Source organism: Neospora caninum, chromosome VIII (genome assembly GCF_000208865.1).
Source record: "Neospora caninum Liverpool complete genome, chromosome VIII".
NCBI lineage: Eukaryota > Apicomplexa > Conoidasida > Eucoccidiorida > Sarcocystidae > Neospora > Neospora caninum.
The window spans coordinates 4,302,165-4,325,315 of NC_018395.1; the positions used below are offsets into that span (position 1 = coordinate 4,302,165).

Genomic DNA, 23,151 nt, shown 5'->3' on the forward strand with positions numbered 1-23,151 from the left:
AGATAGATAAATGCACTTTTTACTATTTGGTTGAGAGGTGTTTTAGCCGAAAGATTTGAGTGTATCTTCTAAGCCCTCGTCGACAGGCTGGCGACTTCGAACGCAGTCGCAAATGCTGAAGGCGGTGTCGAGGTCAAAGAGTTTTGCGACGTAGAGAAGAAGATGGAAATCTGCAAATCGCCGCCAGTTCTCCTTCTTTGCCTGCGGGCCCGATCCAGCACACGCCGCACCTCGCGTCAGGTGATCCTGCAACAAAAATGGAAAAGCGAGGCCGTAAACGGGGGAACACATGACTACAGAGACGCCTAGTCGAGCGTGACGAGCAACGAAACCGCGGAAGGGCAAACAGGACAAAAGGAGCGTTCTTTCCCGCGAAATCTGACTCCAAAGAGGGAAACGGAACGGAGTGGAACGCACGTGCGCGAACAGGAGACAGCGTCGCGCGCGCGTGGCGCGAAGAAGAAAGCGAAGAGAGAGTCAGGCGGAAGGAGAGAGGCCAGGAGGCGAGAGCGCATTCGAAGAAAAGAGAGGAACGCGATCTCTGCGAAGCGAAGACAGCGAGAGACAATCAGACGCGTTCCTCGGGGGGTCAGCAGCGCAGAAAAACGAGAAAGAGCCAAGGCGAAGAAAACAGAAACAAAGAAGAGAACAAGAAAACACAGAAAGTGGTCCAGTGAAAGGACCACAGGAAGAACTCGACACAATGAGAACGCAAAGAAAACACGGAACGCGAAGAATCAGTGAAAGCAACGGAAACAAGGAAACAAGAAGGCAAAAAGAAAAAAGGAATGCAGTGGAAACAGAGAAAAAAGAAAGCAAAGAAAAGATAAAACCTACAGTGATGTCTTTCGGGGTCTGATGGACGAGGCGGTTCGCTCGAGGGAATGTGCTGGAGCAGAAGAAGGACCGAACCTGGGAGATCGACGAAGGAGAGAGCAAACGTCGAACCAAATGACAGTCAATGACGAAGGGAAGTCTGACTCGTCTTCAGATGGCGCCGACTCGAGTCTCGCGCGACCTACATGCTGGCAATTCGACAGCCACGTCTCCCGCCCCACGCGCCTCCCCCACGGCGTTTCACCACATAAAAAAGGGTGCTCAGACAAATCTTCCTCCTTGCCGAGACGGTTGTGCGTCACTATCTTCGCCTTCTCTTCTCCCCTTCGTTCCTTTCACCTTCTCCTGCTTCCCCTCTTTCTGCAACTGTCTCGCCCTCTCTGTATGTCTCTCGCTCTTTCTCTCTCTCTCATTCGCTCTCTGTCTTCCTCTCTTTCTCTTCCTCTCTTTCTCTCCTCGCTCCTCACTTTTAGCTGGCTTAGGCAGTCCAGTGGGGTGGCGGTGTACAGCAATCATCAAGACCGCGGCTGTCCGTATCTCATAACTGGAGTCGTACTCAGTATCCTAGGTACTATATGTCTCTGTTTATATTCGATTTGAGTTATATACAGTTCTGGCCCGAGGATCATTTGTACACAGACAATATCCACTGATAATGTGATAGTAACGATACATGGCCTAGCTATGATCTTCGTGGTCAGTTGTTTACCTTCCTGGGAGCAGACTCGTTGACACGGACAATGAACCAGCTGGCGTCGAAGCGCGTCGTTTCTCTGCCCGATTCGAGAACCTGCGGCAAAAGCTCTCCCTGCAGAGAAAAGCGACACGAGAACGGAGAGACTCTGAGGCGCCTCTCTGCATGCAGAGAAGCGTCGAAACCGCACACACTTGCGCCTCGCGAACACGGCGAATTCTTACCTTCTCTGGCGAGCGCAGCTGAATGTGCGTGTTGTCTGGCTGCTTGTCGCAAATGACACCATCTCGAACGAGAGCGACGCCCTGTGGAGACAAAGGACAAAAAGGCTTTCCAGCGTCTCTTCCTTTTCACGTGTCGTCCTTTCCCTTGGGGAGGGGGATACCTCCCTATCCTCCCTCCTCTTTCCTCGTTCCCCACCGTTCTCTCTCATCTTCTCTTCATCTCTCCTCTCTCTCTTTCGCCTTCTCTGTCTCTCTTTCGCCTTCTCTCTCACTTTCTTTGTCCCCTGCATGCTGCGGCAATTTCCTTTCATGTCAATTCCAGAGGCTGGGCCTCGCCTTCTCTCACCAGGTCGGAAACCATGAAGGCGTTCGGAACCGCCTCGCCGTCTCGCGTCGACTTGTCGAGAGACACCGTGCAGCACACGTATTTGCTCATCGGGTAGCCGGTGAAGTGCGTGGAGAACTGACGCGCTAGTTGCGTTCTGGCACGCACGGAAACGAAAACGCGAGCATTTCCAGAGGAACAAAGGCCTCTGCAAGAAAGGCCGTCGACCTCGGCGACTGAGGCGCGGCTCCACACGCGTTTTATGCAGGCCTCGCAGTTGCATGCATTTCCAGCTGTCTGCACACCGGGCGAGAGTCACGGAAAACAGACATTTCTAAAGAAACATATACATATACACGTATATTATGTCGACACTGAGAGATGGATGTTTCGACGTGGAGAGGTCTGAGGCGGTGTGGTGGGAAGCAGTGGAAAGATGGACAAAAAGATTGAGTTCTAGCAATAGCACTTGTAGGGCTAGAGACGTCTTTGCCCAGGAGAAAAATGAGATGGCCACGCTACGAGCCCTGGACGAAATTGGCAGACGCTGCGATAGTGTTTGAGGCTATGCGTTTTCCGCTCCGCACAGACATACTTGGCGAGATCCACGACCTCATGAGACGTGAGCAATTCTTCCCTCGGCGCATGCGTGAAGATACACCCGATCGGCTCCAGTCCCAAACGCTCTGCGATTTTCTCTGCCATCTTCACTTCCTCGTCGTCCTTCTTCACATTCGTGGACGTCAAAGTGTTTTCCTGAAACGTAAACAGAGACAATTCGCACCTCTCGCGCGCGCATCCCCATCCAAACGAGAACGGTATTTCGCCGAAGAAACTAAGCGCCTTTGCAAGCCTCAGTGGAGTCCCGTATCGCTCCTTCTCTCGCGTTTTCTTACTTTCCCCTCCTCGTGCTTGCTCTTTCTATCACTTTCTCTCGATTCTTATTTCTATTCAATTCTGTCACTTCTTCCTATTCTTTCCCTTCTCTCGTTTGCTCTTTCTCGCGCTTCCCATTCCCTGTTACTCTGGTGTCTCTACCAAGTTCGCATCTCTCGAGCTCTCCCGTCCTCCAGCTTTTGTCTGTCTGTCTGTCTGTCTTTGTGTCTCTGCACATTTCACCCCGTTCGTGCTTTTCCTCGCGTCCGCAGCCCCCGCGACACGTTCGCCTCTACCTGCGGAGGTTCGTAGATCGCCTCGCAAACGGCGCGAATGCCGTCGGGGTAGTGGGGGTCTTCGACGTAGTAACCGAACATGTAGCCGAATCTCTGCTGGAGCATCTGCAAATCTTGTTGCCAGAACTGAACGAAATTCTTCACTTCCTCCACATTCATCATCTCCAGGTGGTCCACGTGTCTGTACACCTGGTGCTTCAGCGTCACCGTCGCGGGAATCTGCACGCCGGCACAGACACACAGGGTGTGGTTCGAGGACTAAAGGAGTTTGTCAAGGTCGACTCAGAAAGACCGGTCTCAACGCTGATGAACGTTGGCACAGCAAAGGACACAGACCGGCACAGGCGAGCGTCGAAACGGCCTCTCTGCGCCCCGTGAGAACTACACATTCTTCTTGGGAAGACAAGCGCAGAGAGCCGACAAAGACAAATTGAGAACGAACACACAGACCAGCTGGCGTCCGCCCCAACACACCACCAAAACAGGCGCACCTCTTCCAAACCAAACAGCTTACACGTTTCCGCAAGCACATGCAATTATATATACACACACATATATATATATATATAGATATATATGTTGTCTATGGACTTGTGCATGTGGAACCAGGGAGATGCGCATATACCCCTATATACATTGAGACAGACTGACGAACACAGATATGAAAAGGTCCGTAAATAGAGAGAGTTACAGAGATTTGATAGATGCGTACACATAGATCGACCTATAGATACAGACTGACAGCAATACAGATACAGATACAGCATAGATCGATATATAGACACAGAGATATAGACATCATTAGAGTGGTGTTCATTTTCCTGTGTGTTGATGTTGGCGAGATTCCCGGCATTCAAGAACGGCGCGTTCTTCGCTCTTCGTGGCCGTTCCTCTCTGGAGTGTCAAATCCGGCGGCGAATCCAAGAACAGCCTTCCCTCGGGCATTTCCTCTCTGAACCCTGGGTACCCTGGGTACCCACTCTGTTCATCCGCCCGGCCTCCAGGAGTCTCGGCTTATATGAGGTGCATCCAGGCAAGTCGTTGACTGCGAATTTTCGCTCGCGAAGAAACGCGTCGAAGGATTTGAAGTTCACTCCTGCCACGCCGCTGTCTCCCGAAGCCGCGCTGCTCGAGCTCGCCTGGCCGCCGCGAGGCGCCGAAGACGATGAAGAAGAGGGGGAAGAAGCATTTTTTGCGACTGAACGCAGCACAAAACCGTTGAGAATCTCTCCAAGTAGAGAACACCCACTTTTTCGCACAGCGCGTCTCTTTTTTGTGTCGAAGGTTTTGTAGTTTCTCTCTCTTTGCACCGTCCGTGTCTGTCGTCTCAGGCGGCCCGAATGCCTCTCTTCTCTCGTCTATCGTGTGTTTCTCCTTTTTCCCTTCATTCTTCTGATTCGTCTTCTTCCGCTTCGCCTTCGCTTTATATCAGCACTCTTTTTCTTTTTCTCGTGAGACCATTTTCTTCCGCGACTCTTGCCGCTGCGCTCTGTCCCCGCGTGACTCTTCTCTCTCTGTCGATCTCTTCTACGTTCTTTTCACCTTCCACGCTTCCCTCCATCCTCCCCCCTCACCCCCCCCCCCCCACGCAGTCCGCCTTCCTGCTCACCTTCTTTCTTCTCGGGAGGCAGATCGGCAGTCGTCATGTGCGCTGGCTGCTGCAAGGCCTTGGTCGCGATCGTCGCCGAAACCTCCGATTTCACAAACAGCATCGCGCCGTTCGGCAACGCGGCCCGCGCAACGGTCACCTCAGGGTTCGCGGGCAAACGCTGAAGAAAAAATCTCCATTGGGGCGAGTCGCAGTGCATGAGGTGTTGACGAGCGAGAACGAGAAGCAAAGGAACAGACACGAGGCAGCGGTCTCTCTGCTGATGAAGATCCTCGATTTCCGGCACCACTCACAGGCACGCCGCTGGAGCACCAACAGAGTCGGAGTCTAAGGAGGGACGGAACGAGGAAAAAAACGCGGCTAGAATATCGTCTCATGAGACAAGGAGGGCACCTCGTCTACATCTCCAGCTCTATTATTCGCATTTTGCACAAATATATATATATATATATATATATATGTGATTGCCTATACTTCTTCCTCGAGTTTACGAGTTCCGTTTCCCAGTTGTTTGCTTTTTTAGTCTTTATCAGCTGCGTGTGTTTCCTCTCCGTATACACCGTCTTTGTTGGACCACACGTGTCACCACAATCCCCCTTCTGTGTCTCTCTGTCTTCTCTTCTGTGTCGCGTTTGCCGTCTCTTTCCCACCTTCCTCTCGAGCTGTCCTCGCCTGTTCTCCCCTTCTCACGCACTGACTCGTGGCCGCCGTCGGTCCTCCCCAGACCTCCTTTTCATCCTTTTCCTTTCGCTTTTCGATTGCCGTGCCTTTCGCAGCGTCACCCCTTCTTACCTCTCGGTAGCGCTGGTCCAGGAAGATCTCGAGTTTGTCTTGAGAAACCTGAAGCTGTCGGGCAACGCGTTCGTGGACTTGCGCGAGAGAGGCCGTCGGCGACACTTCGATGCGACTGTGACCTTCTTTGGTGCGTAGGCGCAAGACCACAGGCTTCTCCATCTTTTTATCGTTGAAGAGGAAAGGAAAGAACGCGGTTGTCAGCGCGTATAGAGCGACCGCCTGTAATGAGAGAGAGAGAGAGGCGAGACAACAGTGCGAGCGCGAACTGAAAAAGGAGAAACAAGTCCCCTTCCCGAAAGAGCGATTTGAGTCGCGAAATCCTGAACAGGGCTGGATAGGGAGTAGGCTAGAGAAAGACAGAGAGGAAGGCAAGGACGAAGAAGAAAGAGAACCCGGGAGACACAGGCGCGCGAAAGATACAGAAAGAAGACGCGTGAGAGGAACAAGCGGGACAGATGAAGACGCGGAAGCATTACCAGCTACAAAGGAAGAAAGAAAGTGTATGCGCGAACTGGAAAGAGGACAGAGAAGAAGGGAGAGAAAAGGCGAGACAGTGGCACAAATAGACGAGACGAAGAGTCACGATTGCGAGTGTCGGATGAAGAGGACAAGGAACCGTCCGTATAGCACAGCCGTGAGGCAGACTGGGGGTGACGAGAGCGAGGAAAGAGGAGAGAACGCGACGTGAAGAAAGCAAGACAGTGTGATGTCTCTATCAGACGGAGGGGATCCGGGTGAAGAAGAAGAAACGGGCAAGATGACAACGAGGATGAGTCTTTGCTTTCCAGGTTTCTTCGATCGACCAGAGCATGCAGCAGCCGGTTGTGGTTTGCAGTGCGCAGGGAGGAAAGAACCGAGCGAAGGACACTCAGAGCAGCACACGATACAGACACGAACCGACAAAGAGAATCTTCCCCTCGAAAAGGCTCCAGAAAAGCAGGGAAAGGCAAGGCCGTTCGCGAGGCAGTCGGCAGCTTTGAAATATCGAGAAGACAAAAAGCGACGAAAAGAAGGCAGTCTGTGCACGGCGGGTTCTGCACATGCCTTGTTCGGGAGTCGCAAAGAGTCACGCGAGACAGCGCAGCTACCCGGCGCTCGTACGCCCGCGGGAAGGCAGTGAGGAAACTACGAGAAGGCACCACGGGAAAAAAGGGAAGGAAAGTGAAAACCAAGCGAAAGGGGCAACGCAAAGGTAGAAACGCATAAAACATCGACAAGAGATGTCTGTCGTATTTCCCGAGTTCTAGGACCTCTCTGCCCGGTCGTCAAAACCCGCGAGAGGGGGGAGGCTAGTCGCCCTGGGTCTCACATGCTAGGAGGCGAGACTGGCAAGCGTTCGAGAAAGCGTTCCTCCGGAGGGAAGAAATGAGAGAACTGCCAAAAATGGGCGAATGGCCGCTGAAACGGGAGCAAGCAGGCGTCTGTACACCTCAACTACACACTTTCGGAGCGGAAGAATCTACGGAGACACCAGAGCCATCCCGCTCAAATTTGGCCGGGTGTGATCTATTGTTGTGAATGCTTTCTGCTCTCACTGGCGTTTCTGTGGAGCGAAAAGCAGGTTCTGTTTCGTCAGTGCCGGCCATACACATTCGAAACTAGCTGCCCACGAAAACAAGGCGACGGAGGGTAGGGGGGGACCAGCCGGTTCGCTTCGACAAAAAGACAAGGGGAGAACGCGAACTCGCCTTTCCTTTCTCTATCAGCTTAACCAGACGGAGAAAAGCCATGATGGGAGATCGGTTTTCAGACATCGTTGTTTCCAGTTGTTCAGCGATAGTCACGTTCCCCTGTAATCGCCGGTGCACAGAATGTAACACAGCCGGGTTCGCTGCGACCAGCCTGTTCGGTTTCCTTGCTGGGCCGTTATGCGTATTTATTTTTCTTATTGACTTCTGAAGATTTGTCGACTTGTGCTGCTTTGCCGACTTTTCTTATGCCTGACAATAGAAGAACGAACCCCCAGTCAGTTCATTTGGGCCGCACTCGCGCCTGGATGCCTGATGTGTCGTTACGTCAGACTGGGAGATCTGAAGAACCGTCCATTCACAGCGTCACCGTGGTCCCCCTTTTTTCGTCCATCAAGTTCAAACTTCGGAGCGTGACAAAGAAGAGCTCCCCATGCCATCTGTCGGCCGTCTTCCTCATTCTGCACACACGCTGCCAAACGAGGCCACCGGTCGACACACCCTGTCCGAACCCGCAGGTTGTTCTCACGCGTTGAAAAACGTTATTTAGTCCCCTGAAACTCGACTCCCACTCGGCTTGTGCACGCGCACCCTGTTCGTCCGACACAAGAAAACATGGACTTCGGCTTTCTACGCATCGGTTGTCTCTGTAGGCAAGGTTTAGACTCTCCTATAGTCTACCCGCTATTCCTGGGACTGTATATTATGTACTTACGGTAGTACTATCAAGCTTCTTCTTCCAAATAGATTTCACGGAAACCTAAAATTCGCATGTTTGATTGACATTTAGCCGTAATATACAATCATCCAAGATATATTTATCTATCGCAGGCTCGGTCTAATGTCCCGTTATACTGTATAGATCACATGGCTTCTGGTACTTTAAGATCATACTACGGCGGGAAGGGAAAATGCTTCTCCCGGTCATGATTCATACTGATTTTTCTCCTTTGTCTCGGGTAGGGAGACCGACCGTTACGCGATGGAACCTCGCTACCTCGACCTATCGCACGAACACCTGCACTTGTGCACGGTAAGCCAAGCAGCGAACCGTCGGAAGCAACAGGCCGCAGCGGCCCGCAGCGTAAACCTCTTCTCCGGTCAAACCGTCTCAGCTAGTCAGCGCCGGTGTCTCTCCCCTGACAAAATCCTGCTGGCTGCTGTTACAGTAGAGTGCGAACTCAACTCTGTGTCTCCCTCCGTCTTGGACTGCGAGACACTCGCTTCTCACCCTCCTCCCTTTCCTCGTTATGAGCAGGCTGAGAATCCGTGCTAGGGTTTAGGACGCTGTCGCATTCACACAGCGACTCGGATGGTGGTTTCTCGTGCTTGTTTCCCCTGGTGGTGCTTCTGCCTCGATCTGTCAAGTTTGCCTGTTGAAACCGCTCTCGTTTGTCGTTCGCCTGACTCAGAGGCTAGCAGGTTCATATCCATCGTACTCGGACTGATAAACTCTGAGACAGGATTACTCATAAGCTCTTTCTGCGGAGTAAACTACGAGCTGCACTCCTCGGGTATATTTTGGTTGCGTTTGTTTACCGGATCCACGTGCCATTTCACTTGCCTCTGCCTCGGCGTTTCCGTTTCTGCTCCGTTCCAGAACTGAAAATTTTGAGGCACTCGTGTCGATGACGAGACACCTAGGAGTGCTCTGGGCGTTCGCCGGCTGGGTTTTGTGGTACGGAAAGCATAAATAACGAGGTTGTTAGTTTCCCGTGAATGGAGCCATAGTCGGTACCCTAGTGTGTTTGTTCACCTGATTTGCGTTTGAGCGTTCTGGACCACAGCATTTGCTTGGGTAGGCCTCTCGCCCTGTAAAAGGCACACTAGCTATTTGCTTTTTGGACAGACCTCAGGGAAGGGTTGCTTGCATGTGTAGGGGGGGGGGGGGGAGCGGCTCGTTTCGTGAATTTCGTTGGTGGCTACCTCTCATAGGTTCTCTAGACCTTGTGTATGCCTCGTGAGCATGATGACATCCACGTGACGCAGGCGCTGTGGGAAAAGGCGTTTTGGAGGCAACAGCTCCACAGCGTCCGACGAGAAATGCAACGTTTTGCTACCTGCTTGTACAGATCGGCCTAGTCACAGAGCGCGAGCCTCCACCTGCTTTTTTTCTGTTCATTTGCTTCGCGTGTCCACTCGTATTTACATCCTCTGAAGAAAATGTGATAGCTGTCTGAACCCTTGATTGTGTTACGGCAAAGTCTAAGCAAACAGAGGAGGATACCCGCCACAGGCACCCCGCCCCCCTTTTTCCTCAGCAGACCCGCTTCTGGTATTCGCAGCCTTTACACAGTGCCGAATTGTTTCGATCGGCCATCCCCCTAGAACAAACGATGCAACGCCTCTACACAATGCATACAGAACGTGTGTCGCGATGCTCATATAGACGTTGTCAGCGTGAATTCTTGGAGACCGCATACACTCCTCATTAGATGTGCGTGGCCTTACGGACTCCGGCCACCGTAGCTTCGATCCTGGCGAACACACAGCCAGTTTTGCCTCCTGGTAACCGACATATGCACCGCCCAGTGATTCGGGATTTCTCTCTGGGAGGATATTCTACACCGGAGAGCGCAAACGCACTTCCGTGAGCTCTGTTGAGTAGAAAACTTGTTCCACGTCCCGCACATCTGACACTCTACGTACTATATGTCGAAGTGAGGAGGGGAGGTGTGACGCCGGAGTCAGCGAATTTTCTGGCAAAAAACGCCACGAGTCATAAAAAGTTCTTCCCTTGACCGTTCTTATCCGTGAGCGTCGCTGAAACAGCACACGGATTCATCTCCTGTTACCTGCGCTCCCCCTGTACACGCGAGCTCGGCGGTTCGGGTCCGCTCTCTGCGTATCGCCCCTCGAGAGTCACCGCGACGCCAGGGGCAAGAGCCTTTCTGAAAGTTGTGAGCGTGGTCTCTCAAGTCAACAAAAAGAGGAACACACGGTCACTCAAAACACGAAGAAACGATCGGCGGGACCAGAGGGTTTGCCGTTGTCTTCGTCTTTTCTTTCACGCAAAGTTACCCCGCCCGAAAGCCGTGCCCAGTCCGTGTCGAACCCCAACGAGGATCCTGTTTCGAGCTCAAGGCGGGCGTCCATTTGATTCTGGTTTTTTTGGTTCTCACACGACCTGTCTTCAAGCCGTCGTTTTATTTCTTTGCACACACGCTTTTCCCTCGGACTCTGCGAACGGCCCTCCCACGTTTTTCATGCGAACGTTTTCTGTGTTGTTGTCCAGCGCACAGAGAGGAGGGTGAGATTTCGCACGGAGAACCGCGGGAATAGCGACTCTCGATCTCCTCTCCGCCTCGACGGCTTCTTGGACGGCTTTCCTGAAGCGGAAACGCTCATTATGATCGCTTGACACATTGCCTTTTAGCGTTTTCGGTCTCTGAGACGGTCCGACGCGGAGGATCTGGCTCGGGCCTGTCTTTGTCGCGAAGCTACAAGCTACTCTCTCTCCATGACCGAGAGAGAGAGAGGATCCGTTGCCTTTGCAGCCGAGGTTCGAAACGCTGCAACGAAATCCTTCGTTCCGCCTCGGAACTCTGTGTGAACAGCGTGGTGATCGCGCTGCTGATCGACCGCTTGCGAAGTGTACGTACACCTGAGATGTGCGCTTGCGATAAGCCGGTCGCGGCGGTAAAGAAGAGAGGCAGAACCACTACACTGACTAAAGGACTGACGGTGGAGCCGTCGGAGCACTACAGGGAGAAAATCTGACTGACGCTGACCAGCGGTTTCTTTGCAATATTTCTCCTTCCTTCTCCAGACTCTTCTCCCGTTCATTTGCTCGATGGTCTACAGTCCGTTCCGCTGCTTCGCCGTTTCCGTGCAGGACCAAAGCGCCTTGAAGACTCAGTATTTCAAACGAACGCCGAATCAGGAAGAGCAGGGAAAACACAAAACAAGAGGAAGGCAATAGGACAGAAGCTTTGACGAGCCTTCCTTTCCCTGAACAAAAAAAATCGCCATGGAGAGCGACTTCGAGTCCGGATCGGACCTCCCACGTGAGTGAAATGAGCGATTTCGCTTCCCCACCCACCCCCTGGACTCCTTTATGTCTCGTTTCTGTTCCACGCTGTAACGTTGCAACGTTTATCTGCACGCCTGTCTCGCCTTTTTGTGTTTCTCCTGGCTATCGAAGTAACAGATTTCCCGCCCTTCTTCTGACTACCCCACCCCGTTTTTCGTGCTTCGTCCCTCTCCTCTCTTCACCCTCTCTTTTTCTAAACCGTCCTGCACCCCGAAGGTTCCATTCCCTCGTGGTCACCCGCCACAAGCTCGCTTCAGCCCCTGCGAGCCTTCTCCACTGCCCTTCTCTGTCCCCGTTCGCTGGCCCGGCCCTCCCCCCTCTTCAGGTTGCTTGCATTTTCCTCTCCCTTCTTTTTCTGCTTGTCTTCTTGCAGCGGAGCTGAACTTCAATAGCGACGACGAGCCTCCGTGCCCTCAGGCTGGCGATGTGGCAGTAGTCTCTCCCGATGGCAGTGTGACCAAAACGCTTGTTTCTCTCGGGCAGGCAAGTCGCTTTCTCCGTTCATTTGTCGCGTTTTCTCATCTCCTGCGTCGCTTTCCTTCCTTTGTCCACTTCTTCTCTTTCGCGTTCCGTCGTCGTTTGCCTTTTCTTTTCCTTCCCCCCTTCTATCTGAATCTGCTGTGTCTCCCGCTCCTCTTGGCCTCGGGGTTCTTCCCTTTCGAATCCTGCTTTTGTGCGTCAATCGGTCTTTCTCCGTCGCTCCGCTTTCCCGCCTCCTCTATAGCCTCTCTTCTTCTCACTTCGCAGTTGCTTCTCTCCACTTTTTCCCTCGCCTTCTTTGCCCCTCCGGAGCCTGGCGTCTCAGCGTTCCATCGGCGCTCTGAACTAGCGGAACCGTTTCCCTCTTTTCTCTCCTTGTCAGGGGCATTTGCATGCAGGCTATGGAGATGAGATCTGCGGTACGTAGTTGAAGACAGGCAACCTTCACCCTTCTCGGACTCCTTCACTCCGGGAGAACGCTCGTCTTGTGTTTTCTTCTGTCAGCAGAGATCGCAGCACTTCCGTTCCTCCTGTTCCCTGTTCTGTGTCCTGTGCGGCTTCTTCCCTACTCCCTGCCTCCTCCTCTGATTCACCTCGCTCTTCTCCCTTCTCGTTTGGGCGGCCTCCGCCGAACTTTGTGGTTCTGCCTTCGTCCCTCTCCATCTCTAACGTTGCCTGCGCGCCTCACCGTTTTGCCTTCCTCGACACTGGCAGCTGCGCTTTCTCTTTCTGTTCCGTTTTTGATTTCCCTCATCTTTTTTGATCTAACCTTCTTCCTTCGTGCCGCCGTTTTCTGCCCCAGTCCGTTGGCTCCCGCTGGCGTCCACCCCGGTTGTAGGGACACCTGAGAAGACCGCCGAGCTCCTGCAGCTCCTCGACGGCGCACAGCCTCAGTGGACGACGCTGGGCCAATCCGGTGAGACGCGGGACTGTCACAGTGCGAAGAAAAAGAGAGACGTAGATCCACATCCGCGGAAAGTAAAAGAGACGAGAATTCCAAGTTCCTGAACAGACGGTGGTGCATGTCGCAACGAGACGTCGCGAAACAATGCCAAAGTAAACCTTGCGTACCTGCCCCGTCCTCATTTCTCTTCGCCCCATTCTATGCTTCTCTCTTTTGCGCTCTGCACTCACGCCTTCCCTTTGGCACGACTCTTCCGCTTTTCGCCGTTGTGTGTGTTCTCTGCATCTTCCCTCCCACGGACATCGTGCCTTTGTCCTTGTTCTTTCTAGACTTCTTTTCGACTTCTCTCCTCTCTCTTCTTGTTCTCACCTCCTCGCTTCTCCCGCCTCTCCTCCGGACCTCACCTCTGTCGTTCTTGCTTTGCTTCTCTCGGCTAGCCACGTGGAGCTCGTGTGCCGTCGCTGGTGTACGTACAGCGTCCTTCCCGCAACTCCTGAGTCTGGCGGCGCGGCGCATGTGCCCCGGCGAAGTGGCGATCGTCAGCGGGCCTGCGGCGCATCTGCGAGCTGCGCAAAACTATCTTTATTCTCCAGCTGCGCTGGCGGCCCGCGCTGAAGCCTCCGCGTCTTCTGTCGCCTCCGCTTTCCCCCCGTCCTCGTACGCTGCATTTCGGAAGAGCGAGCTCGCCAGCAAGCGCCGGACTCTCCGCGCGCTTCGGGAAAAAAACAACAAGGAAGAGAAGGGACCACGGAAAGAGAGCGGGAGCTCTCCTGGCCTGTCTCTCGGAAGTGTCGAATCTCCCCAGGGCGCACGCCTGCCGCCTGCGTCGCCCAGACCTTCTGGAGCATATGTCCCCTCTTCCTCTCCCGCAGCGCATGCAGTTGGGGCCTCGTCGCTGTCTCGTTCCCCGCTGCCGTCCCTCTCTTCTGCCTCGTCCTGTCCTGCGTCGTCTTCCCAGGAAGGGAGGCGCGAAAAGGAGAGACACCACGGCGAGGCAAATGCCGAGGGAGAAGCGCGCAGCAGCGTCGTTCTTCAGCTTCTCGCCATTCAACCGATAAGGAGGCTCACCGAGGACGGCGGCGTCCGAATGCGCGTGCTGCGGCCGGGGACAGGATGGCGATCGCCGGGGCGAAACGACCTCGTTTCCGTTTCCCTCGCGGTCCTTTGCAAAGACGCGTTTTGCCGAGAACTGCAACTCAAGCAGCTTCTGCGCGGGACCAAAGAGCGCGACTCGCCTGCAGGAGACGCCGAGAAAGGCCGCGACGACTCGGCAGAGCACAGAACCCCGGCAGCGTCGCAGCGACAACACGTCGGTCGAGAGGACGAGCAGAACAGAGAAGGGATAGAGGAGACAGTGAACTCGGAAGACCGACAACGAGTGGCATGCACTGCGCAGAGTGTCGCGTCTCGTGTGGCTGAGACACAGACAGAGCGTTTCGGGAGCGTTCACACCCCAGGATGCAGCCCTGAAGGTGCCCAACAGGGAGGCTGCGGCCACGAGCCGTCCCCCGGTGTTTCGTGCTGCAAAGTCGAGAGACGCGTTTCAGGAGAAGACGGAAGACCATCGCCTGCGTCTCCTGCACTCGCCACCACAGAAAACCCGGAAGATGAACAAGGAGGGACGGTTCGGTGCCAAGAGGTTGCCATGGCCGACGTGCCGATTAGAGGTCTCCAGACGGCGTTGCGGCACATGAAGCAAGGCGAGGAGACGCTCTTGACGCTGGAGGGCGAGCACGTGCAACTCGAGACGCTGCATGCATCGGCTCTAGCTAGCTGGACCTGTTCATGCTGCGGCCTGCCGCTCGCGGACAGGCGTCGCGCTCCCGTCGGAGAAGGCGGAAGCGAGGAGAGCGAAGGAAGCGCGGCGACGGAAAGCAAGTGCTGCTGCATGCCGACGCAGGCCTGCTGGTGTGTACGCGCTGGAGACCCGAACCCGGAAAGATGCAGCGAAGCTCTGCACGTCTACATCAAGCTCACCAACTGGCGCCCACGCGCCACGATCTGTGTCCCCTGTAAGCAGGGGAGACGCGAAAAGACGTCCGTTTTTGCCGTTTGGGCTCTCCGCGGTTCCGTGGCGCGCGAGGCGGTTTTCTGAGTTGAAAACTCCGAAAACAATCAACGTTTTGTCTCTCTAAAAATCGGTTCGCCTGCGCATCGCACGGCCTCTTTTTAGCGAGATGGCGAGCGGGAGGAGACTGTGTGTGGATGTCTCGGTTCTCTCTCATCGATTTTGAAGGCTCTGCGTGTGGTGTGTCTAGCCACGTCCTGCTGTTTCCCCAGTGCTTGCCGAATCTTTTTTCTATTTACACGCTCTTCGAGAACGAAACGCCGATACAAACATATACAAATGCATATCTATGCCTGTGGGCATTTGCGATCTGTGTTGTTTGTTTTCGTTGTCTTCTCAGCCCCCGTGGACGCTTCGGAGAGTCTCGGCAGGTTTTCCTTTACGCTGCTGACTGGCCACGCAGAGGACCGCCAGAGGGTTCTTGTCGGGGAAGGGTAAGGCGCCGAAAGTGTTCCGCTCCCATGTGTGTTTCCTTTTTTCTCCCTGCTTGTTTCACTTTTCGACGCGCGTTCAAAGCCGCCAGTTGAGGCTCCAAAGAGGGACATGAAAACACGCGAGGCGGCTGCAGCGAGCCATCACGACATCCCTACTTTTCCATGCAGCGAGGCGGTTTCCGTCGGCCTGAGGAGATCTCGGTTTTCGTGTCATTCCCCCCTCCACACCTCTCTCGTCCATGGGCGACGACGTTCGCCCTCTCCAGATATTTTCGCCGTTGTGTCTCTACGCGAATATAAGACTATCCGTTTGTCCACGTACACATCGAAGCCTATCAAGCTGCAGTTGCCTACCTACGTCTCCATCCAGTATTAGTGTAGGCACACATGTGCACTGTAGAGAGATTGCGTGTGTTTTGGTAACACTCTGCGGTTATTCGCAGGCCTTCGCCTTCCTTCTGCTTCAGCCTTTCTCTGGCGATCTCGCCCTCCTTCTCCGTGAAGAAAGCCTCTCTATTTCCCATGCAAGCCCAGTTTCTCTGGTTGCTCACCATCCTTTCCTTTCCTGTCGTTTTCGTCCGGTCGCGCGCCGTGCCTCGCACTGTCCCGTTCTCTTCTTCTCGGTGTCTTTCGTCGAATGCACGCTCCACCTCACTCTCTGTTTTGCTCTTTCTTTTGTGCACCTTGCAGACAGAGAGACGCAGGAAGAGCGCCGACCGTGCCGGTCAACTGGAGACCTGAGGAAGGATCGACTGTAATTGTCTTTCTCTCTCTTTCTCTTCTTTCGCTCTCTCGCGCACGCCCTCTCAAGTGTCCCCTCTCTCTCTGTCGTTCGTCCGATGCGCTGAAGCAGCAACACAGCAGCCGAGAGGAAATGCCGACGCGCCAGAATTCCGGAGAATCCAAAGACAGAGCAGAGAGAGATGAGAGAGAGAGAGACAATGGAGAGAGTGATGAGGGAGAGGGAGACGATGGAGAGAGAGATGAGGGGACTTGGCTGTTATTCACACTCGGAGATTGGAGTGTGCCACCGTGGCTTCAGGAAGCAGTGAAGTGTCTCAAGTTGGGGGATGTGGGACGGTTTGAACTTTCTCTTCCGCTCTTCTCTCACGCCGTCCAGACGCTGCCGTACAGCCTCACGCCGCCTTCGTTGCCGAGAGCTTCCGCGGCACCACACGCGCCGTCTTGTGCCGTTTCGTCGTTTTCGCCTGCAGCTGGGGAACAGAGCTTCCCGGCTTCCGCATGGGTACGTTGCCTGTGAGCTGTTTGCTCGCCAGATCTGAACTTCGCTTTCCGACACTTTTCGCGGAAAACGAGAATCCGCAGTGGGGTGCATAGATTGCTGCGACCCCACAAGGCAAGAACGTGGGAGACAAACTGCGGTCAACAAAAGGGAGATGTACAGAGAGGGAGGCCACGCCGAGGGGACATTGATGCCTGCGCGTCTCGCTTCTTCTTTTCTTCCCGTTCCTTTTGTCGCCGCGATTCTCTCCGCCTTTCCAGCGGCTGTTGCGATGTCTATACAGCACCTTGTGTAGCCCTGTTTTTGTGGTTTTGCGGTTGTGGCTTCTCGCCATAGAGCACCTCTCTCCTTTTTTCTCGCGCCGACCTGTCCTTTCGTTTCGCTGTCTCTGACGATGCGCTTCAGGGGGGATTGTGGCGCATCGATCCGCCGCCTGCTACGCGCCGGGCGTCTCGTCATTCCGCGGGCGCTTCGTCTTCTGCGGCTCCCTCTTCCTCGTCTTCTTCCTCGTTGTCTCTCTCCGGTGGCGTTTTAAGAGGACTGGGGGGGAGTCTTGCATGCGCAGCGAGCTCCGCTGAGAAACTCGTTCGCGCGAACGTCGATGAGGGCACTCTGGAAGCCGTCGTCCGCTGTGTGCGGCAGAAGGAAGTGGAGTGGGGAGGGCGAGAAGGCCGCGAAAACACAGCCAGAGAAAGAGAGAATGAAGGAGAGAGAGAAAGAGAGAATGAAGGAGAGAGAGAAAGAGAGAATGAAGGAGAGGGAGAAAGAGAGAATGAAGGAGAGAGAGAAAGAGAGAAAGAAGCAGATCCAAGGGACGGGGAACAGAGACGCGAGGAGGCAGATGGGAGCAGAGATAGCAGCGGAGACGCAGTCAGGCGAGTCGAATGGCAAGGGGAAGAAGCGATCAAGAAAATGTTAGACGAAGCAGTCAGAGAAGAAAGGAGACAGAGCCAGGAGACAGAGTCGACGAGAGAAGAGAGCGAAGACAGCCGAGTTGTCGTGACAATTTGGATGGCGTCCATTCTCGATCGGGTAAGCAACAACTTTCTCTGAAGACGTCTGCTCTCAGCTTCTTTTTTGTTCAGTCCAACCCTCTTTCTCCCTGAGAAAATCCACTCTTCTGTAATGTACTTTGTTCCGTTTCATTCCTACATAGTTCAGGTCTGTGAATCTACCCTTTGCATTTCTCGCTCCAAAAGGAAGACGCCTCTTTTCTTCGACAGCGTGCGAGAAAAAAACGACTCGGGTGTCTCGTGGGATCTTTTCTACCCTCTTGCCTCGCCCACGTTTTTCGCGAGTCCTCCCGTCTCCGCTCGCCAGCCCGCCGTGAAAGGCTTCATCCCGTCTATCCGATTGATCTGCGCTCCCTTCCCTGACGCGTTTTTCCTTTGCCGCGCGTCTCATCAACTCTGGCGCTATTCTGCATGCGCTTGCGATTCGCTGCGTCAGAGTAAAGACTTGTGGGCTCGAGGAACGCCTGACGAGAAAATCCAGTTGGTGGAACGATTCAGACAAGAAGGCAATCTCCTCCTCAAGGTAATCCAGCTCATTATCTTTCCTCAGTTCTCTCTATCCATTATATATATATATATATATATATATATATATATAAGTCCATATACGTGTATATACATTTTGTATACTATATACCCACGGGGTGCCGATGATATATATACGTGTATGGTGGATTGCAGTTGAGGCATTTCGTCTATTTCCTTTTTTGCGTCTCGAAGACCGAAAAGGCCTCTACCGTGTTCAGACCGTCTGCGGAGTCTCTTCCCGAGTGTCTCTCCAGCAATCATGTCTCGGCTGCCGTTCCGCGTTGTCGCATCCTTCTTTTTGTGTTGTTTTTTCTGATTCTTAATCGCTTTCTTTGCCTCTTTCCTGCAGCGTGGATGGTTGGCTGCTGCGTCCGATCGGTACGCTCGGGCCTTCGACGTGTGCCGATTCCTTCCGGCCTTCGAAGAGGCGACGCGGCTGCAGCCGCTTCTCGCCACATCACAGGGATCCTCCACTGCTTCCACTGTCTCAGCTATCTCTTCATCTTCCGCTCCTTCTCTCCTGGGAACTGGAGGTTCTTCCGCGAGTTTCGTGCCGCAGAAACCGAGGGGTGGGCGAGAAGCGCACGCGAGGCAGTCGCAGTCTGCCGCGGGGAGGTCCGCGCTGCCCGAGAGACTCGACGCGCATGCAGGCGTCGGAGGAGAAACAGAAGGCGAGCTGAGCCTGGCGGAAGTCACGCGCCTCGCGACGAGCGTTCTCAACAACTGGACTCTCTGTTGCCTGCGGCAAAATCTGTGGCGAGCGGCTGTCCGGCACGCGACGGTGTCCCTGTTGCTCCTCGAGTTGGTGGAAAAAGAACAGGGAGAGGCGGGGAAGGGCCAGAAGGCGAAGACAGAGGAAGAGCTGAAGGAAGGGAAGAAAGAGGAGAAGAAGGAGAAGGAGATTTTTCAACATGCCCGGTGTGTCGCGCTCTATCGGAAGGCCAAAGCTTTGAGTGACGGCGGAGAGACCGACGAGGCGATTAAGGCGGCGAAGGCGGCGGCGACGATCGAGCCGGAGGATTCTGCTATACAGGTAGGAAAGAAAGGAGAGTCTGGGAGGAAACCGAAGAAGCGAGAGAACGAAACGAGAGAAACGCGGAGAGAGACGGGCCAGACGCCGAAGGAAACAGAGAAGAAAAGACAGCAAGGAACAGATGTGGAAATTTGGGGGGAGGGAGGCAGGCAAAGCGCGATACGCACCTTTTTTCTGTGACCTGCGTCGGCCTTCGTCCCTTTTCTCTCGTCTCTCGATCGATCTTTCGTCTCCTCGCTTTCTCCACACGTTGCGAGTTTCTTCTCATCCAGGGACGTCTTTGTTTGAAGACTCCAGGTGTCGCCGACAGCTTCTGCATTTCGTGTTCGCCCGGAGACGTAGTCATTCTTCTCAATTTTTCTTTTTTGCATTCTATCAGATTCTGCTCAAGACGCTTCACCGCCAACGCGCGCACGCACGGGAATCTGAGAGGGCGACTTTCCTCGGCATGTTCCAGCGGGCGTCGCGGGAGGCTCGAACAGGCGAGGCAAGATGAGAGGCGAGCGGAACGAAAAGGAGAAGACTGGTTAATCTCGCTCCGTTTCCTTAGCAAACAGAGGAAGGTGAAGTGGCTGCGAGTTCGCTCTTCTTTTCCTTTTTGTCTCTCGCCGTTCTCTGGGAGACAGGGGCGACGACGCCGGCGCGGAGGACGAAGACTCTCGAAAAGGTGAAGAAAGATAAGACGACGGCTCAGAGCTGTGACGCGTTTTTTTGCGCCTCACACCTGGGAAACGAGTCTGTGGATGTTGTTTGGCCATTAAACGTGAAACGCTCCGGCAATGTGCTTAGCTTTTCGTTGCTGTGTCTGCCTGTTTTGGGCGTCGCGCCTGCGGCCCGCTGTGCCCGAAGGCGTTTCAGAAGGAACGTGCGAAAGATAGATCTCTTTTGAACGTTTACGGTGGCGTCTGAATGAACCAAACATGCGCGTCTTTCGCGAGATTGATTGTGCGGGATTTGAGAAAGAAGAGACGGAAAAGAGCCAGAAAGACGCACATCAGGCGAAGCACATGCAGAGAGAAAGAGAGAGAAAGGCAGAGAGAAAGAAACGGAGAGGATTATGAGATTAGACAGCGGACTCTGCGAGGTAGAAAGTGATGGAGGGATAAAGAGATGGAGAGGGAGAAAGAGATAGAGAGGGAGATAGAGAGGGGGATCAGGAGATAGAGACAAAGAATGAAGTGAGAGGCAACGCCCAGAAGAGAGCAGAGAGAGCCACCCGAGAGAACTGGGCACGAAAAGAGATGTGCCCGCCTCGGTGAGAAACAGCAGGAAAAAATGAAACGCTCTGTTGGTCGAGTTGACGAAGAACAACGGAGAGAACATAGTAGAAAAGCCGTATGAGACAAGACAGGAAACAAGGAAAGAAGACAATTGGCCTGGAAAGGGGAACGTCGGTGCAACGGCGCACGACCGGGGAAGAACGATGGGAGTGGAAAAAAAAGGAGTGCCTACAGACGGTAATATCGAGATGCTGACGATGTCGCCATATATATATATATATATATATATATATAAATAAATAAGGAGAAAGGCACATACAGATGGATGTATGCGTAATTGTCTTGCAGTCAGCGAAGGGGGGCATCTGCGCGGGTATCGTTGCGCTCGGAGAACAGCTTGGAAAAAGGCAGCAGCAGACATGCGTGTTTTGCGAGGAAATCGAGCACCTGGCTTGTCACGGCCCTCGCTCAAAATGTCTTCAAATGCTTCCAGCCCTCGGTGACCTCCTGCTTGATCTCTGCGAGCCGTGGAGCTCCTGCTGCTTTCTTGATTTCTTCCGCAACTGCGTGGCCGAGCTCTTCGGCCTCCTCGGGTGTACGTACACCCTGGACGGCTCGCTCGTGGCGGAACAAGTGCTTTCCGTCGGGTGTCGCGAGAACCCCGCAAAATCGCAGTTCCGCCTTCTCCGTAAAACAGTCTGGATGGCCTCCCCAGCCTTCTTCGCCGCCCTTCACGTCTCGGCGATCTGTGCGCTCATCTGGAGTTTTTCTCTCGGGCTGTGTGGTCTCCTGCCGACGGTCCGTAACGCCTCGCCACTGCGCAATACCAGCGATCGGCGTTCGGCAGCTGCCGTCGAGGGCCCGGAGAAACGCCCGTTCGCACCTGGCCTGGCCTCGAGAGGAAAGCGAATTTAAGCTGTGAAGAAGCGAGAGAATGCGCGTGTCCGCGGATCGACACTGGACGCCGACGACGCCCTGACACACCGCCGGCACAAAGACCTCGGCGGGCAACAGCACGGCCTCGACGCATGCGCGTCCGCGCGCATGCGTTGAGACGCAGCCGAGAGGCGACGCCAGAGGACCCGAATCACGCGAAGGCGAGAGGAGAGAAGGAAGCAGGCAGAGCCGCTTGAGTCCGGCGGCAGCGAGGAGAGTGGCGTCGAGCTTGCCTTCCTCGATACGCCGCATGCGCGTCTGCACGTTTCCGCGCAGCCCCATGAGGTGGAAGCTCCCGGGCGGCAAGAGGGCGTGCAGGAGAGCCTGGCGCCGGAGCGAACAGGTGCCGAATATGGGTTTCCCCGCATCGCCGAAGTGTTCCTTCTCCACCCCGCATTCGCCGGCCTCTCTGGTTTCTCCATTTTCTCCTCTTTCTTTGTCTCCTTTTTCTCCTGTGTCATGTGGCGCGTTGCCTTCGCAGTGTCTCAGGGAAGGAAAGAGCGCGGCTGGGAGGTACCGAAGTAGGGAGACGCCCGAGTCTCCAGAGGCTGCAGCTGAGGCCGAAGCTGCGCCCCGCGAGGCGGCCGGCTCGCCTGCCTCGCGGTCAGCGTCTTCCTGGGACGGGCGGGGCTCTTGACGCGCGTAGATGAACGCGTCTCGCGGGTCCTCGCGAGGGAGGAAGGCGCCGATCTCCGTCCCCGGCGGAAGCTCTGTGGGCACGTCTTTCATCGAATGCACGACGACGTCGACTTGGCCTGCAAGCAATGCCACGTCCAGCTCCTTCGTGAAGAGTCCCTTCCCCCCGAGCTGGGCGAGGGGAAGATGCAAAGCGGAGTCGCCTGTCGTCTGAAGCGGCACAATGCACAACTCCCCGTACTCCAGCTGAGAGTCGAGATGCAAGCGCGAAGTCAGAAAAGCGGACAGAGAAGATGAAGGAGAAGAAGGAGAAGGAGAGGAAGAAGGAGAAGAAGAGGAAGGAGAAGAAGAGGAGGAAGGAGAAGAAGGAGATAAGGAATCCGACGAAGTGGCGAGGGATGTTTGGATGATTTCGTGTGCGCGTGGAAAGGACTGGGGGAACTTGAGAGCGAGGCGGTAGACGAATTCTCGGGCCTGAGCGAGGGCGAGAGGGGACGCTCGAGAGCCGACACGCAAGGTGGAGTTCCCAGAGGACCGTGAGAAGAGACGAGTCGTTTGCAACCGCTTTCGCGGGACGCCGAGAGACACGAAAGCGAGAGAGGGAGACACCCGCGAGAACTCCACGTGGATGGGCGGCGGATGGAGATTCGATGTAAAGAGAGACTGCGACGAGAGACAAGGAGATGCCTTTGATGATGAGGCGACAGAACCGGAAAGGGAGAAAGGCGAAGACGAGGAAAGAGGAGACAACGAAGGAGAAGACCTCGTCGAGGACGGACGTGAGAACGAGACGAGAGCCTGTGCAAAGCATGGGGCGGATCGTCTCTCTGCCGCGTCGTCGCCGAGAGCGAGGAATAGAAGGAAAACGAGAAAAAGACACCGACGAAATGCGGCACATGACCTCCCCTTCGCCCCCCATGAAGCTCGTCGCGCCCTCGGATCCGCCATGGTGGAAACAGGACAGACGCTAGAAAAGGCGAACGTGGCGGAAAGAGACAGGGCCGGGACGCTGGCGCTTCAGACGAACAAAAGAGAAAAAGAAAAGACAGGAGACAGGCGGAAGTGAACAGATCCCCGCATCGCTGAAGGTGAGGAAGTAACAACAGAAAAGAATGGACTGAAGAGAAGCGTGCATGAGAAGCGTGCACGAGAAGCGTGAAAGTGAGGAAGAACGAAGTGAAGAGGAAGACCGGGAAGAAAGAGAAGAGCAGGACAAAGCGGCGAATGTAGAATGAGAGGACAAAGAGAACCACCCAGACGATACAGAGGGAAGGACACA

General features: G+C 54.5%; 3 protein-coding genes across 3 annotated transcripts; 1 reads left to right on the forward strand and 2 right to left on the reverse strand.

Annotated features, from left to right (window-relative positions):
* Nucleotides 1-42: 42 nt before the first annotated feature.
* NCLIV_035470 (conserved hypothetical protein) lies at nucleotides 43-5,815 on the reverse strand (the record flags this gene model as incomplete). Its single annotated transcript, XM_003883749.1, has 10 exons — nucleotides 43-246; nucleotides 838-912; nucleotides 1,547-1,645; nucleotides 1,756-1,836; nucleotides 2,102-2,237; nucleotides 2,676-2,836; nucleotides 3,253-3,471; nucleotides 4,233-4,450; nucleotides 4,862-5,021; nucleotides 5,654-5,815. The coding sequence occupies 10 exons, from the start codon at nucleotides 5,813-5,815 to the stop codon at nucleotides 43-45; spliced, it is 1,515 nt and encodes a 504-aa protein (XP_003883798.1).
* A 5,499-nt stretch (nucleotides 5,816-11,314) lies between these two features.
* NCLIV_035480 (conserved hypothetical protein) lies at nucleotides 11,315-19,576 on the forward strand (the record flags this gene model as incomplete). Its single annotated transcript, XM_003883750.1, has 11 exons — nucleotides 11,315-11,351; nucleotides 11,751-11,809; nucleotides 12,240-12,276; nucleotides 12,660-12,773; nucleotides 13,238-14,773; nucleotides 15,170-15,263; nucleotides 15,954-16,017; nucleotides 16,912-17,538; nucleotides 17,956-18,042; nucleotides 18,397-19,080; nucleotides 19,460-19,576. 11 exons carry the CDS (start codon nucleotides 11,315-11,317, stop codon nucleotides 19,574-19,576), a joined length of 3,456 nt encoding a protein of 1,151 aa, XP_003883799.1.
* Nucleotides 19,577-20,768: 1,192 nt separating this feature from the next.
* On the reverse strand, nucleotides 20,769-22,820 carry NCLIV_035490 (putative porphobilinogen deaminase; the record flags this gene model as incomplete). The annotated part of the gene is made up of 1 exon (XM_003883751.1): nucleotides 20,769-22,820. One exon carries the CDS (start codon nucleotides 22,818-22,820, stop codon nucleotides 20,769-20,771), a length of 2,052 nt encoding a protein of 683 aa, XP_003883800.1.
* Between the last annotated feature and the right edge of the window lie 331 nt (nucleotides 22,821-23,151).